The sequence below is a fragment of the Bactrocera tryoni genome, chromosome 4, assembly GCF_016617805.1.
Source record: "Bactrocera tryoni isolate S06 chromosome 4, CSIRO_BtryS06_freeze2, whole genome shotgun sequence".
NCBI lineage: Eukaryota > Metazoa > Arthropoda > Insecta > Diptera > Tephritidae > Bactrocera > Bactrocera tryoni.
This window is the reverse complement of record NC_052502.1, coordinates 61,346,417-61,361,521: the sequence shown is the minus strand read 5'-3', so window position 1 is coordinate 61,361,521 and position 15,105 is coordinate 61,346,417. Positions and strand designations below refer to the sequence as shown.

General features: G+C 35.3%; 1 protein-coding gene across 5 annotated transcripts in view; it reads left to right on the top strand.

Moving 5' to 3' along the window:
* Positions 1-15,105, top strand: part of LOC120775464 (syntaxin-binding protein 5) — a 73,738-nt gene that overhangs the window by 18,452 nt on the left and 40,181 nt on the right. For all 5 annotated transcript variants that reach the window (XM_040105653.1, XM_040105652.1, XM_040105654.1 and 2 more), the window contains exons 6-14: positions 1,626-1,689; positions 1,750-1,957; positions 2,476-2,551; positions 2,624-2,778; positions 4,082-4,263; positions 6,472-6,636; positions 6,694-7,002; positions 7,741-7,880; positions 11,580-11,757. In XM_040105653.1, the coding sequence (XP_039961587.1) occupies positions 1,626-1,689; positions 1,750-1,957; positions 2,476-2,551; positions 2,624-2,778; positions 4,082-4,263; positions 6,472-6,636; positions 6,694-7,002; positions 7,741-7,880; positions 11,580-11,757 (1,477 nt within the window). The remainder of the gene's footprint in view (positions 1-1,625; positions 1,690-1,749; positions 1,958-2,475; positions 2,552-2,623; positions 2,779-4,081; positions 4,264-6,471; positions 6,637-6,693; positions 7,003-7,740; positions 7,881-11,579; positions 11,758-15,105) is intronic.

Below are 15,105 nucleotides of genomic sequence, written 5' to 3'. Positions count from 1 at the left end.
CCCTCCGTATTTTTAGTATGCTCTGGGCATCGGTCACTAAATCACCTTTGGGGGTTCTACAAGAGTATGCTCCGGTCTTGAAACCTTCTGTTAGCCGCCGTATCTTTTCGTAGAATTTTCGAGCATTACCCTGTCGGCCAGCTTATCAAGCTCTTTATACTCACGCATTTCGGCCTCTTTCTTTTTCTGTCTACAAATGCGCTCGTTTCCCTCTTCAGCTCTCAGTATCTATCCTATCCCACACGTGTTGTGGTCGATCGTAACGTTACGAGCCTGCCTCTGTTTTCTCTTCGCTGCGACACGGCACTCCTCGCCGTACCAGCTGTTCTTTTGGATTTTCGGTTTCGGTTGCAGCTGTAAGTAAGGAGTTTGAAATACCGTCCCACAGTTCCCTTATACCGAGTTGTTGACGAGTACTCTCAGAGAGCAGGAGTGCAAGTCGAGTAGAAAATCGTTCTGCTGTCTGTTGTGGTTGCAGCTTTTCGACGTCGAACCTTCCTTGTGTTTAGATAGTGGTCCGAGTCGATGTTAGGACCTCGGAGCGCACGCACATCTAAAACACTGGAGATGTGTCTTCCGTTTATCACAACATGATCAATCTGGTTGGTGGTTTTTCGACCCGGAGACAGCCAGGTGGCTTGATGAATCTTCTTATGCTGGAATCTAGTACTACAGATAACCATATTTCGGGCCCCGGCGAAGTCGATCAGCCTCGATCCTGATTATTTGGTGATGTTTCGTTGTGGAGGCTGAATTTACCGACCCTAGTGCCAAAAATACCTTCTTTGCCCACCCTGGCGTTAAAGTCGCCAAGCACGATTTTGATATCGTGGCGGGGCAGCTCTCATAGGTGCGCTCCAAGCGCTCATAGAAGGCATCTTTGGTCACATCGTCCTTCTCTTCCGTCGGGGCGTGGGCGCAAATCAGAGATATGTTGAATAACCTCGCTTTGATGCGGGTTGTGGCTAGACGTTCATCCACCGGGGCATTACTCGACGACGGAGTCTCTCCCACCAAATTTACGCTCTTTATATGGCCACTGTAGTAAATGCCACAAGGACCTACTCACCTCAGTCCTTGTTCCGTCCATCGCATTTCTTCGACGGCGGTGATGTCAGCCTTTATTTTCACGAGGACATCAACCAGCTGGGCAGCGGCACCTTCTCAATTAAGGGACCGGACATTCCAGGTGCATGCCCTCAATTCGTAGTCCTTATTTCGTTTGCCATGGTCGTCATCAAAAGGGGGGTCTCTCATTCGAGGCTGGTTGTTATTTTTCATTGGGGGTGTTTTTTTTACGTGGCGGGTCCCAAGCTCAGCGCACAACCCGTAGGAGGGATAGTTTGCCTTCTCACTTTAACTCGCTTTCAAACGGATATTCTTATTCTACCCAGAGGATACTTGGTCAAAGACCGGAAGTCGTGGGCTGCTTGAGCCATATGTAAAATAATCGTTTCTAGCCACTCCCAATTGAATAGCGATCAGAGAACTTTTCTCACTCCTCCTCTTACAGCTCTCCAAAATTAACATTTTGTATTTTTTGCTAGGGGGTATTAAAATAAAATTCGTTATAAGTATGCAAAAAAATAGAATTAAATAATTTATTTGGGTTTAAATATTTTTAGGGTTCGAACTAGTCATCCTGGTGCTGTGATTGCGTTATGTGATAATCCCATAGATGCAAACAAGGTGCGTTAAACAAATTTATATATGTATGAGTGGAAACAATTATTTTTATATTGCTTACAGCTACTTATTGCTTTTGAATGTGGTCTTCTTGTGCTGTGGGACTTAAAAAGTAAATGTGCGGAATTTCGTTGGCAAGCTGCCGAACCAGTTAAATCGGTAGCTTGGCACTATGAAGGCAAATACTTTGTTTCCTCTCATACGGATGGTTCCATATGTACATGGCCAACCAAACCTGTAGCAAAACCTCAATCGGTTATTTGCCCTCACGGTAAGTAAAATTATTGTGCTATTCAAGATGATTGAAATATTCTTTATATAATCTCATAACTAAATACATCAACAATATGCGATCAATTTTTATGCAATAGTGAGGTATCAGCGCAATTCATAACTTTTCTAAGGATGCAATTTTAGTTTTAAACGTTTTTTAATATACAGCTTCCCAGTTTTCGAGAACTACATTTTTCGCCATCTGACTAATGGAAGCTTATTCGATTTTCTTTTATTATTATTTTACGATTCGCATAAATTCGATACAGCTTTTGTTAAAATATTTTCAGTTAAAAGTTCCAAATTTCCAAGGACACTACTAAATAACATCATTTCCAAAATATAAATAATACAATTGTAAACTCGAAAAATTAGAGTACTTTTTAAAAATAAATTTCGGAAAACTAAAACGAAACAACAATTATCTTATCGTTTTTGAAAGGTTTTAGGTTCAGGTTACATATATACAATTATATGTGTATTTGACTGCTTATTATTAATCGTTTTTTTACACAGCTAAAGTTTCTAAGGAAGGCACACTAGAAAAATGTAAACCTATTTATAAAGTTGATTTAAAAACTTCTCAAATGGGGTGAGTGCTTTTTAATAAAATACTCGATAAAATTGAATATACGTTACAAATGTACATATGCCATTTTTTCAGTGATACATTTACAATATTTTCTGGTGGAATGCCTACTGAGAAAAGTTCTAAATCAAACTGTATAACTGTTATGGTGGGGAAATCAACAACTGTCTTGGAAATGGAACACGCTGTCGTAGACTTTATTATTCTTTGCGAGAATCCTTGGTTATGCGGTAAGTGATTTATATGAATTAGGTACCATATTTACCAGGATTAAAATAACCTTAACAAATAACAATAACCTTTTTTACTTTTTTCGTTATTGTTGAATATTTTGAATAAAAATAAAAAAATTTCATCTCTTACTATAGAAGTTTAAAATCGTATAAGAGTTAGTAAGGGTATAGATTTTGAAAACTAAATACATTTTAATACTCGTAGTATGTATAATCCAAAACTTTCAGAATAAAAAATTGTCTAAGTATCTAACTAAAAATCTTTTGGTTATCCCATTTGTACGCCGAAAATATCTCCTTACCAAGAATTCTTATGTATACAATTTATATATGTATATCCTAATTCGTATTAATTCGGGAACGGGAATGTGAATGAATAATTATATTCCCTAAAATATGTTCTTTTTCCCCTAGTAGTTAATCAACTTGATTCTTTGTTATCCCGGAACTGTACGTAGTTAACTAAAAAGTACAATATCACTACAACCCTTAGAATTATAAGTGCCATCGCAGCGCCTTTAAAAACTACAGCACATGTATGTATGTACACCTGCGGCCAAGCGTAACTTACCATTAAGTTATTACAAGAATTAGTAATAATGAAATCAAAGACTTGTGTGCAAATAAAAAAAGTTTTCTCAATTTAATTTTACAAATGGGCCAGATTAAAGTCACAGTTAACCAAATATATTCGAGCCATCTATATATTCCCCGTATTCTATTAAACCCATAAAGAAGTTACCCAAAGAACGAAAATATTGAAAATAGTGAAAAAAATCAAGTGGTAAGTTACGCTTGGCCGCAGGTGTATATAGACAATTGGAACCATTATTACCACCAATTGGTTCGAGAAATTTTATTTACGTTAGAACAACTTCTTCGTTCTGGATATTATAATAGGTTAAAGTCTTACTTAGCCAGATTGATCTCCCCTTCTTTCTATACCAACTTCGTTTTGAGTTTTATTTCTTAAAACTAAAAGGGTGTGCTTGGCCATTAAAAATACAGGTACAATAATAAGTTTATTTCTAATTCTAGGGATTATATAATTAATTAAAATTAACTATGTCGAAAATGTCTGCTTTTACAGCTGATTGTAAATACTTATGTATAAACTTAGCAGCTATGGCTTTTATTTAAGTATTTTATAACACCAAAGCAGATGTAAAATATTTTCTGATATTTAGAAAATTTTGAATTTTTTTTTAGATAATTACAGTATTATAGAAAATTATATAAAACTGAATTATATGCCTATTTAGTCTAAATAAGAGTTGCGTTTTATTGCTTGATTTCCTAGAAACCCAAGAGCCCTATGCGATAGCAGTACTTCTACAATATGACTTAGTTTTAATAGACTTACTCACGCCCGGTTTTCCATGTTTCGAATCGCCTTATCCCATGGACTTACATGAATCACCTGTTACATGTTGCACCTATTTAACTGATTGTCCTTCGGATTTGGTTCCTGCTTTTTATTCCGTAAGAATGACATTTACTGTAACTACTTAGATGATGTACCAGCATTTATAAAAGCGGCTTTTAGACGGAAAGTTGAATGGATTTTCATGACACATTGTCTAATTGGTTTTGGGCAGATAATAAAAAAAATCACTGCAGTAAAGTTAAAGCTACGAAATGTCTTAATTTGTAAACATGAGTTGTCTATAGACAGTGCTAATGAAATTGAATAAAATTAGTGTTAAACAAGTAAGGAAGGGAACATTTTATACTCTTGCAACTTGCTAGAATTAAAACCAGGGAAATATTTAAAGTAAATCGTCAACCAGAGTATCGGAATCATATGAATTTTATATGTACATATACTTCATATAACTCATACACAGATTTGTTAGAAAAACGAAAGTACCTCACATACAATCAAGTATGCAAGTAAATACAATCATATGGAGTAAAATCAGCCGGATGTTTGAAAATCCTGGTAGTGATTATAAGGGGGCTAGGTCAAGTTTTCGCTCAAATTTATCCATTTTAGGCACAAATATACGCTGTCACGAATAAAACACGTTCTCCCAAATTCATTTAGATAATTCAAATATTGGATGATATATTGAGCATAAAGCCACCTGGAAGTTCGAAAATCTTTATATTAGGTATATGGGGGCTCAGGAAGTATTGGCCCAATTTTTGACATATAGACATACCATTGTAAGAGGAGGATTATCCCAGAATTTTAATTATATATCTCACACATTGATCGATATTTTCGGTCGAAAGTCAACTATAGATACTGGGGTCCACATGATTGGACTTGGACAATTTTTGGCCAAAAGGTGCCATACTTTAAGGTATTACTGCAAAATTTTATTCCGTTATATTAATTACTTCTTGATTTGTGTACTGGAAAGTGAAAGAATCAAATGGAATTTCAAATTGTGTAATATGGGAAGTAGGCGTGGTTGGATTCCGATTTTGCATATTTTCACACTGTAACATAGGAATGTTAGAAAAATGATACTTACTAAATTTAGTCGAAATCGGTTGATCGGCTCCCAACATATAGCATATTACCAAAAAGTGGGCAGTGCCACGCCCATTGTCCAATTTTCACACCGGCTCTCATAAAGCCTTCTCATACCATCTCAGAGGTAAAATTTAATGTGTCTGGCGTAATTAGTTCTGTATTTATTGGACTCTTAGTAGTTCTGAACTGTACCGTTATATGGGGAGTGTGCGGGGTTATCTTCCGATTTCATCCATTTTTACACTAAATATTCTAGGAAAACTCCCACTTTTCCAAAAATTTTTAACCGCAGGTACCCCTTGCTACTGCAATCCCCTGTGCCAAATTACAATTTTATATCTTAATTTAGAGTTTAGTTTTGGCACTTTATATGTTTTCAGTTAATGGTGATTTATGGGTGTGGCAGTGATTCCATTAAGGAACATACATACATACATACCAAGTTTCATCAAGATATCTCAATTTTTACTCAAGGTACAGCTTGCACAAACGGACGGACGGATGGACAGACGGTATTTTCACTAGTTGGCGCTGAAAGCGCGTAGTTCTAGTTTTATTCGTCGCATCGCGTCATGCTATACCTTTTTAGAAAGCTCATTTCACGTGTTTGATTGGTTGTCGTTTCTTTTAAGTCGTTTGTGAGTTATAGCGTCGCAAACATGGAGCAAAACAAAGAGAAAATACGGCATATTTTACAGTACTACTACGATAAAGGCAAAAATGCATCTCAAGCCGCCAATAAAATTTGTGCAGTTTATGGACCCGATACAGTTTCCATTTCCACCGCACAACGATGGTTTCAACGTTTTTGTTCTGGTGTAGAGGTGGTCCAAGATGCGCCACGCTCCGGAAGGCCTGTCGTCGAAAATTGCGATAAAATCGCTGAATTGGTCGAAAGAGACCGGCATAGTAGCAGCCGTAGCATCGGTTAAGAGCTGGGCATGTGTCATCAAAAATTCATTTCATTTTCAATAACAAAAAAAATTCAATAAAAATACCGCAAGACTTTTTTGACAACCCATTATACAACGCTATATCTATCTCGTTTAGTTTTAGGTGATACGTACAACCGTTAGGTAAACAAAACAATAATACTCTGTAGCAACAGGTTGCAAGAGTATAAAAAGTGTCGTTATTATACGCTGGTACATCTTGTGTTTTGCACAATAACTTTTTTAGTAACAAAAACGAAAATATTTCAATAGGTTGGTCGCACAACAACTAGTAAGAAAACTGGTTTTTCTGAACGAGAGTGGCCAATTAGTGGCGGGGAATGGTTTCCCGCATCGTGCAGTTATTCGGAAATCGTAATCACAGGACATCAAGATGGCACATTAAAATTTTGGGATTCGGGTGCAGGAACTCTGCAAGTATGTATAATTGTAGACATTTTCAATATGATTTCTTTTATATAATTATAATTCTAGATCCTGTATAAGTTGAAAACTGCAAAAGTTTTTGAAAAGCCGAAAAATTCGCATTCAGATAGTGGTAACGATAATCCACTTGCCATACAGCATATATATCTATGTTCCGAATCACGTCGATTATGTGTAGCTGGTGCTATGGGACAAGTTATGTTGTTTAAATTTCGAAAAGTCGAATCAACGTCTGAGGTTTTGACGTTAGAGATTCCTATACTTTATGAAAATTTCGACGATATTTATGGTACGAGTCCAGAGTGTGATTTTATACCACATCAAGTTCAAAAAACTGAATCAAGTGATTCTGATAAGGTAAATTTTATGTGTGCGTAATTCTTATTATTATTATGGAAATAAATAAGATATATACCAAATGTATAATAATTTTCGATACATTTAAATTTATAAATATATTTTATTATGATTTTTGTTTCTGCAATATGTTTTTATACATTATTTACATTTAAATTTTTCTTGGTGAGAAAATTTTTTTTGTATTATTTGATGCAAACTATTGGAATTTTTAAAATTAAATAAAAGTACCTTTAAACATTTGCGTAGACGAATAAAAGCATTTTATTATAAAAATAACCAGTAAGCCTAAAGTTTATGATTTTTTCTCAGCTTTCCAATGGGATATTCGTTAAACTAATTCAACTAATTTTTAAAACAAAATGTACAACTTTATAAACAAATAATTTGGAACTATTTTTAATCTGTCCGTCCGTCCCTGCGTTCATATGAAAACATTTATTTATTTGTGGAGATAACCAAATAAATTCCTGTATGGACTCTTATGTAATTGTGATTATTTCGGTGCAGTTTTTTCTTGTTTTTTTCCTTAAAAATGTCAAAAATAAACACTTTATTTTAGTTTTTTATAGTTCTCTATGTTTTATTGTTCGTGTGAAAAATTTAAATAAAAAAAAAAATATGTAAGTAAACTGTAAGATTTAGAAACATTATCAAAACATAACGTTCTAAATAAGTTATTTGTATTTATAATTGAATTAACTTAACTAATTTGTATGTATTTTTAATTACTTGCAGGCCGACTGTTTGTTGAAAGTTAAAATAGGCTCACAACGAAAACCCCCCGGGTTTCAATCGCAACTGGTTTGTCTGACTACTGGTCCAAACAGAAGAAATGTCCAAGTCACATCCTTATGCATTAACTCCAGTTATGGACTGTAAGTGATAATTTTGAAATACAAAATGTTAGTAAATGCGTATTTATAATAGCGCAAGTATAGTTGCCGTTCGGCAAGCATATACCATAATGTTATAAAATGAACTATATAATTCCTTAAAAATATCATATACGAAGAAGGGCGAAAAGGGAATTCAAGGAATTGTACTTCATTTACTACTCCGTCTGTGAAATTTATAGAATTATATATATAAAAATTGCTACCGCTCTCACTTTGACGTGAGCCGTAGCAGAGTCATAGCAGAACAACGAAAAAATATGTGCTCTGCTCCGAGTTTTGCCAGGTAAAAAACTACAGCAGTAGCAATTGCCAAAAATGAAATGCTGGCTCTGCGTAGCTGTAGCAGTAGCAAAAAATTGAGAGCGATATGAGAGCAGAGCTAATTAAATTTTTCATGTGCTAAAACTTTCGCATGTGTTTGTTGTTTTTTCTGTTTTTGCTATTTTCTGCCATATTTATTGTTTCTGAATAAAACAACGCTTTATGCATATTTAAATTATAAATTTACATACATATGGATATTCATACAAAGTGTGTTCCAAAGTAAACAAGACTTTTTGAATGTAGTGCCCCCTGGTGGCGCCATCTATACGACGACTGATTCGTTAGAATCTGCCATCCTTATCGATTGTCCAATTCAATTCAATTTCATGACATTTTTTCGATTGGAAGCGAAGTTATTGCGTTATAAGTGTCAGTATGTTTGTGTTATCGGTGCGAAAATGAGCTTCGAACAAAGAGCTAACATTAAATTTTGTTTTAAAATTGGTAAAACTTTTACAGAAACGTTTCAATTGATGGAACAAGTTTATGGCGATGATTGCGTAACCCGTAGCAGAGTGCACGAGTGGTTTCAACGTTTTCAAAGCGGTCGTGAGGACATAAATGACACTCAACATGTGGGCCAATGAAAATCCGTGATCAGCGGAAATTCCATCGCAACTGTGCGTGAATTCATCAAAAATCAGCCGAAATCATCATTGAAATTCATGGAAATGGAATTTAACATCTCCAAAACATCGATTTATCGTATTTTGACCGAACATTTGTGCTTACGAAAAGTGTGTGCACGGTTTGTTCCGCACAAATTGACTGACGACAAAATATTGCTCAAAATCCAACAATCGAAAGACATCATTGTGACTGATTATTTGACCAAAAATCAAATTTTAACCATTAACCACTCCCCGTATTCACCTGATATGGCACCGTGCGACTTCTTCCTTTTCGGAAAAATGCATTTGCAGACAGAAAATTTGGATGAGGTCAATAAAAGAAGAAAAATGGTGTGTCGTCATTTTTACAACGATACAAATAATTCATCCGAGGCTGTTTTTGACTGTTCATTGGGGCGTTTTTTACGTGGCGGGTACCAAACCCAGCACACAACCCTGTGGAGGGGAAGTCGTGAATTGCTTGAGCCATTTGTAAAAGAATCGTTTCTCCATCCATCCTCCAACGATTGAAATGTAAGTGTGCTCTTCCCAATCCACAATAAGGGAGACGGCAAAATCTGCGACAACTACCGTGGGATACGCCTCCTCAACATCGCGTATAAGGTTCTATAGTGCGCATTGTGTGAAAGATTAAAGCCCATCCTCAACAAACTGATTGGACCTTATCACAGTGGCTTTAGATCTGGCAAATCAATAACTGACCAGATATTGACCATGCGCCAAATCTTGTAAAAGACCCGTGAAAAGGGAATCGACACGCACCACCTCTTCGTCGATTTCAAAGCTGCTTTTGACAGCACGAAAAGGAGCTGCCTTTATGCCGCGATGTCTGAATTTGGTATATCCGTAAAACTAATACGGCTGTGAAAACTGACGATGAGCAACACCAAAGGCTCCGTCAGAATCGGGAAGGACGTGTTCGAGCCGTTCGACACCAAAAGAGGTTTCAGACAAGGCGACTCTCTTTCGTGTGGCTTCTTCAATCTGCTGCTGGAGAAAATAATTCGAGCTGCAGAACTTAATCGAGCAGGTACAATATTTTATAAGAGTGTACAGCTGCTGGCGTATACCGATGAGATTGATATTGATATCATCGGCCTCAATTCCCGCGCCGTTTGTTCTGCTTTCTCCATACTGGACAAAAAAGCAAAGCAAATGGATCTGGCAGTGAACGAGGGCAAGACGAAATATCTCCTGTCATCAAACAAAAAGTCGTCGCACTCGCGACTTGGCTCTTACGTTACTGTTGACAGTCAAAACTTCGAAGTCGTAGATAATTTCGTCTATCTTGGAACCAGAATCAACACCAACAATAACGTCAGCCTCGAAATCCAACGCAGAATATCACTTTTCAACAGGTGCTACTTCGGTCTAAGTAGGCAATTGATAAGTATAGTACATATTACACGAGTTTTCAAGGGAAAGGTTCTGCGAAAGACTTATAGTCCTTTGAGCGTTGGCCACGGCGAATATTGCATTCGATGGAACGATTACCTGTATGAGATATACAACGCCATTGACATAGTTCAGCGAATTAAAAGACAGCGACTACGCTGGCTAGGTCATGTCGTTCGAATAGACGAAAACACTCCAGCTCTGAAAGTATTCGACGCAGTATACTCCGGTGTAAGCAGAGGAAGGAAAAGACCTCCACTCCGTTGGAAAGACCAGATGGAGAAGAACCTGGCTTCGTTTGGAATCTCTAATTGGCGCCACATTACGAAAAGAAGAAACGCTGGCACGCTGTTGTTAAGGGGGTATTCTGGTTTAGAAGCCCGAATTTTAGGTTTTTTTTTGACACGAAAAAAAAACAAAAATTATTTTGATTATCCATTTTTTTACATGCTCTTTATTGTTATTCTAAGAATACAAAACATAAATAATATAAGAAAAAAAATTTAATTTAAAAAAACTGCAGGTCGGCGAAGTAGAGACTGATGAAACAATGGCTTGTCCTGGTATGCAGGATATAAATCCTTGTCGTGACTTAAAATGAAAATTTATGCGAAATCCGTGAAGAGTAAAAGTGTAGTTATCGCACTACGAAACGTTTTTTGAAAAAAAAAAAAAAAATTTTACAAAATGGTGGAGGTTTGAAAAAAAAAGTTTCGTATTTTCCCTATTTTTTTGTGGTTCGGAATTTTTTAAAAATAAAAAAAATTCTTTCCAATGGGATATTCGTTAAACTAATTCAACTAATTTTTAAAACAAAATGTACAACTTTATAAAGAAATAATTTGGAACTATTTTTAATCTGTCCGTCCGTCCCTGCGTCCATATGAAAACATTTATTTATTTGTGGAGATAACCAAATAAATTCCTGTATGGACTCTTATGTAATTGTGATTATTTCGGTGCAGTTTTTTCTTGTTTTTTTCCTTAAAAATGTCAAAAATAAACACTTTATTTTATTTTTTTATAGTTCTCTGTGTCGCCAGAAAAAAAAAAGACAAACATTTCATAAACCAAGCTCGTACTTTGGAAATATAAAAGATCCAACTTTGACTTCTTTTATATCAAACTATTCAAGTAGGAGGCAAGGGTAGATTAAAAGAAGTTTAATTTTAAAGGCAATAGTATATAGAATTTAAAGAGTAACTAAAAAATAACTTTTTAACTCATGACTCAATTTACCTAAAAAAATGGTTTGATCCAATACTATATAATATAATAAGCTATAAAATAAGTACTTATTGTAATATATATATTTACTTAATTTCAGTATGGCATATGGAACTGAATATGGGCTTGTTGTTATCGACATTGTACAAAAAATTTGTTTGTTGAGTGTGGCGTGCCCTGACCTGTATGGCGCTAATGATCCTTACTCCAGAAATCCTAAAAGTCCAAAGAAAATTGAAAGTAAGGAAGAGCAAAGTCGGTCGCCTAGTTCAGATCAGGTAAGTGATATCCGTATCTCTAATTGATCATAAATTACAAAGTTATATTCTGTTTCCTAGTATAATAGTATAATTTTAAATTTTGTTTTTTTTCACATAACATTGCTTATTAACGCGCAGTTAACGTATTTGTAGTTTAATATTATATGTTTTTTTGTTATTATTTGTTCGCAAACGATATTTTTATGGAAGAGTGTTGTAACCCTGATACATTTTTGAATTTTAGATTGTTTAGTGAATGTGGGAACGTATAAATCATAATTTCAGTCATTCAATATTTGGTCGCATGCACACAGAGAATCGTAGAGTATTAATGTTATGAGTATAGGTAGGATATTTAATCAGCATTCACAATGGTGACAACTACTTGGCGTAATTATTCAAGTGAAATTATTTAATTTTTTTTTAATAATTTAACAAAATTCTGTACAAGTACAAAAATACATTTGCAATTTAACACAATAGGCGTAATTGATATACAGATTAAAAAAAATTAATATATGTATTTTATTTGCTTGCTGGTCAGTAATTTGTGAAATCTGAGGATATAAGAAGAAACAATCCGAACAGCTAAGATTAACTAAAATATTAAAATGTTTGAATATCGAGTTGAGTTTTTTATTCGTGTTTGATTTGTTGTGAAACAACTTTTTTGTAGATAGCTACATCAATGAAATCGGTTTAAATTCAGAACTATAAAAAAACAAAAAATATGCTTTCCTTTGTAACGAATCTTGTTATACGAAAGAGGGAGGCAGGAAGTAGGGAGAAGGAGAAATAAAACATTTACAGTTAAATCGTCTAAACATTTGACGTTACATTGAAGAAGCCAAGATTGGCAAATTTTTATTTAGTCTCATCGCGCCCTTACCAAAAGTTACAGTACTGAGGTAAAGTGGTAAAGTATGGGTGTCTTCATAATAATCACCGCAATGCTGCAATCCTGTTGCCAACTTGATACTCTGTTGCTGATGCTCAGCTGATAGTCCGCTGCAATATTGCAGCTTTTATTTCACGCAGAAAAAGAAAGATATTTATTATATCTGTTTTGCTAGTGATGAGTAGCAGAGTAACAACAATTTACCGCTAGAAGGAATGACGTTGGCAGTGTTGCTCGAAAAAGAGCAGGATGTTTTTTTCATTAAAGGTAATACTGCTGCAATAAAACCATAACGAATACGATGCCCCATATTTTTCATGTAAAGAAAATGTATTTTATGTTTGCATATTAATAACGAAACCAAAAAAATCGTTGAAACTAATGTATTGTAGCCTCTTTCGATTTAGAAGAGAAATCCCACATTCTGCTTGGGGCAAAAGTCAAGAGGGTATGTTATGTTCACAACAAATAACACTTTTAAGGACTTAATTTTTTTAAGCCAGTAATTGTTTACAACAATTTTCTAGTATTTTGAAGTGAATAAAGTAAATATTCGGTAATGCTTCAAACGAAAGAGTAACCATGATAATTGGAAATTATGGTATAAATTACATTTGTTCTTCGAAGTTCTTCGTGAGCAAAGGTAAAGTATAAAATTGTAGTTTCTACTTTACTTATTCATGAATTACAACAAAAAATGTCAAATAAGTGAGATACTTTAGAAAAAAATTATACATACATACACTGCAATCTGCTTTAATGGGTAGGTGTAAAGAACAAAAAATGGCAATAATTTCTTTATTTAATTCCATTTTTGTTTTAAATGAATTCAAACTGAAGCACTCCATAAACTCCCATTTAGTATAAATATAATATAAGTAACTGGTGTCCAACATGCTTGGCTAACTCCTTTGTTAACCACCGCCACAAAATCGCTACTACAATTTTGAAATAACAAACACTTACTAAATACTTTAAGCGCTTCAAGTGACGAATGTAATTTAAGCTTAAGGTAACTTCTTCATTTGCATGTAAACATAGCGTTGTAGTTGCGAGAAATAGATTGTAGGAAAAAATCAAACACGAGTATTTTTATACTCTGCAACATGTTGTTACAAAGTATAATTCTTTTGTACATCTAACCTAAAACTAATCTAGACAGAGTTATACAAGGTGCGTTCCAAAGTAAACAAAACTTTTTGAATCTACCGGCACCGGACGAGCCGAGACCCAAAAAATCGCGCATAGCGAAGTCAAAAGTGAAGATAATGCCGATTTGTTTTTATGATTTCAAGGGTATTGCCCACAAAGAATTTGTTGCACCCCGCCAAAACGTTAATGCGGTATTCTACCTTGGAGTTTTGAAGCGTTTGGTGCGCCGTATTCGACGTGTTCGGCCCGAATATCGCGAAAATGAAAGTTGGCGTTTGTTGCACGATAATGCGCCGTCTATTTGAGCAAAAACCACATTTTAACCATTAACCCATATTCACATGATCTGACACCGTGCGACTTCTTCCTTTTCGAAAAAATGCATTTGCCCATGAATGGAAAGCGTTATGCAGACGTAGAGGCCATTCGAAAGGCTTGCACCGGCATTCTGACGGCCAACGAGCTAAAACAGTCGTTCGACATGCTTTTGGACCGTGCAAAAGTTGTATTAAAGCAGAAGGAAACTATTTTGAATAAAATAAATTGATTTTGCCGAAAAAACCATTCGTTCTGTTTTTTTAAGTCCTTGTATATATTTAAATGATCAAGATGACGAGAGGTGTTGGAATCCGAGTGACTGTCTGTCGGTCCGTCTGTGCAAGCTGTAACTTGAGTAAAAATTAAGATATCTTGATTACTAACTTCGTACACATATGACTTGGCATCATAGGAAGTTTGGTATTATAGTTGGGCGTAATCGGATCACTATCACGCCCATTAATCGTGAACCGTGTCACCGCCCACATTTAGGTGAAAACCCATATCGCCGGACCTACTCGACCGATTTCAACCAAATTCGGTTGTCAATAATTCCCTGATATTCCTACATTACCGTGTGAAAATAGGAGAATTGGACTACAACCACGTGTACACAATTTATTACCCATTATCCTTTGACTTTCAAGTATACAATTCAAGACTCAATCAGTCCGGATAAAAATTTGCACAAATAGTGCCTTTGAAAGCTATTTAAAGTCTCAGAAACCGAATATGAGGACCCCAGTTCTTACTGCGAACTTTTTACCAAAAATATCGGTCAGATATACTACTGCAATTCAAAAAGAATTTTCGCGGCTTTGAGCATTCCAAGTTGCAAGAGTTTGAAATGCTCGGTTACACCCGAACTAAGCCCTTCCTGTTTCTCTGTTATCTTCTTAATTCAATAAAAATACTTGATTTGCTTCCGCACAGTTGTAATAGGAACAAATAAATCATACCTACGAAATTCAAAGTTTTGTACATCCCTCTCTTTTTTG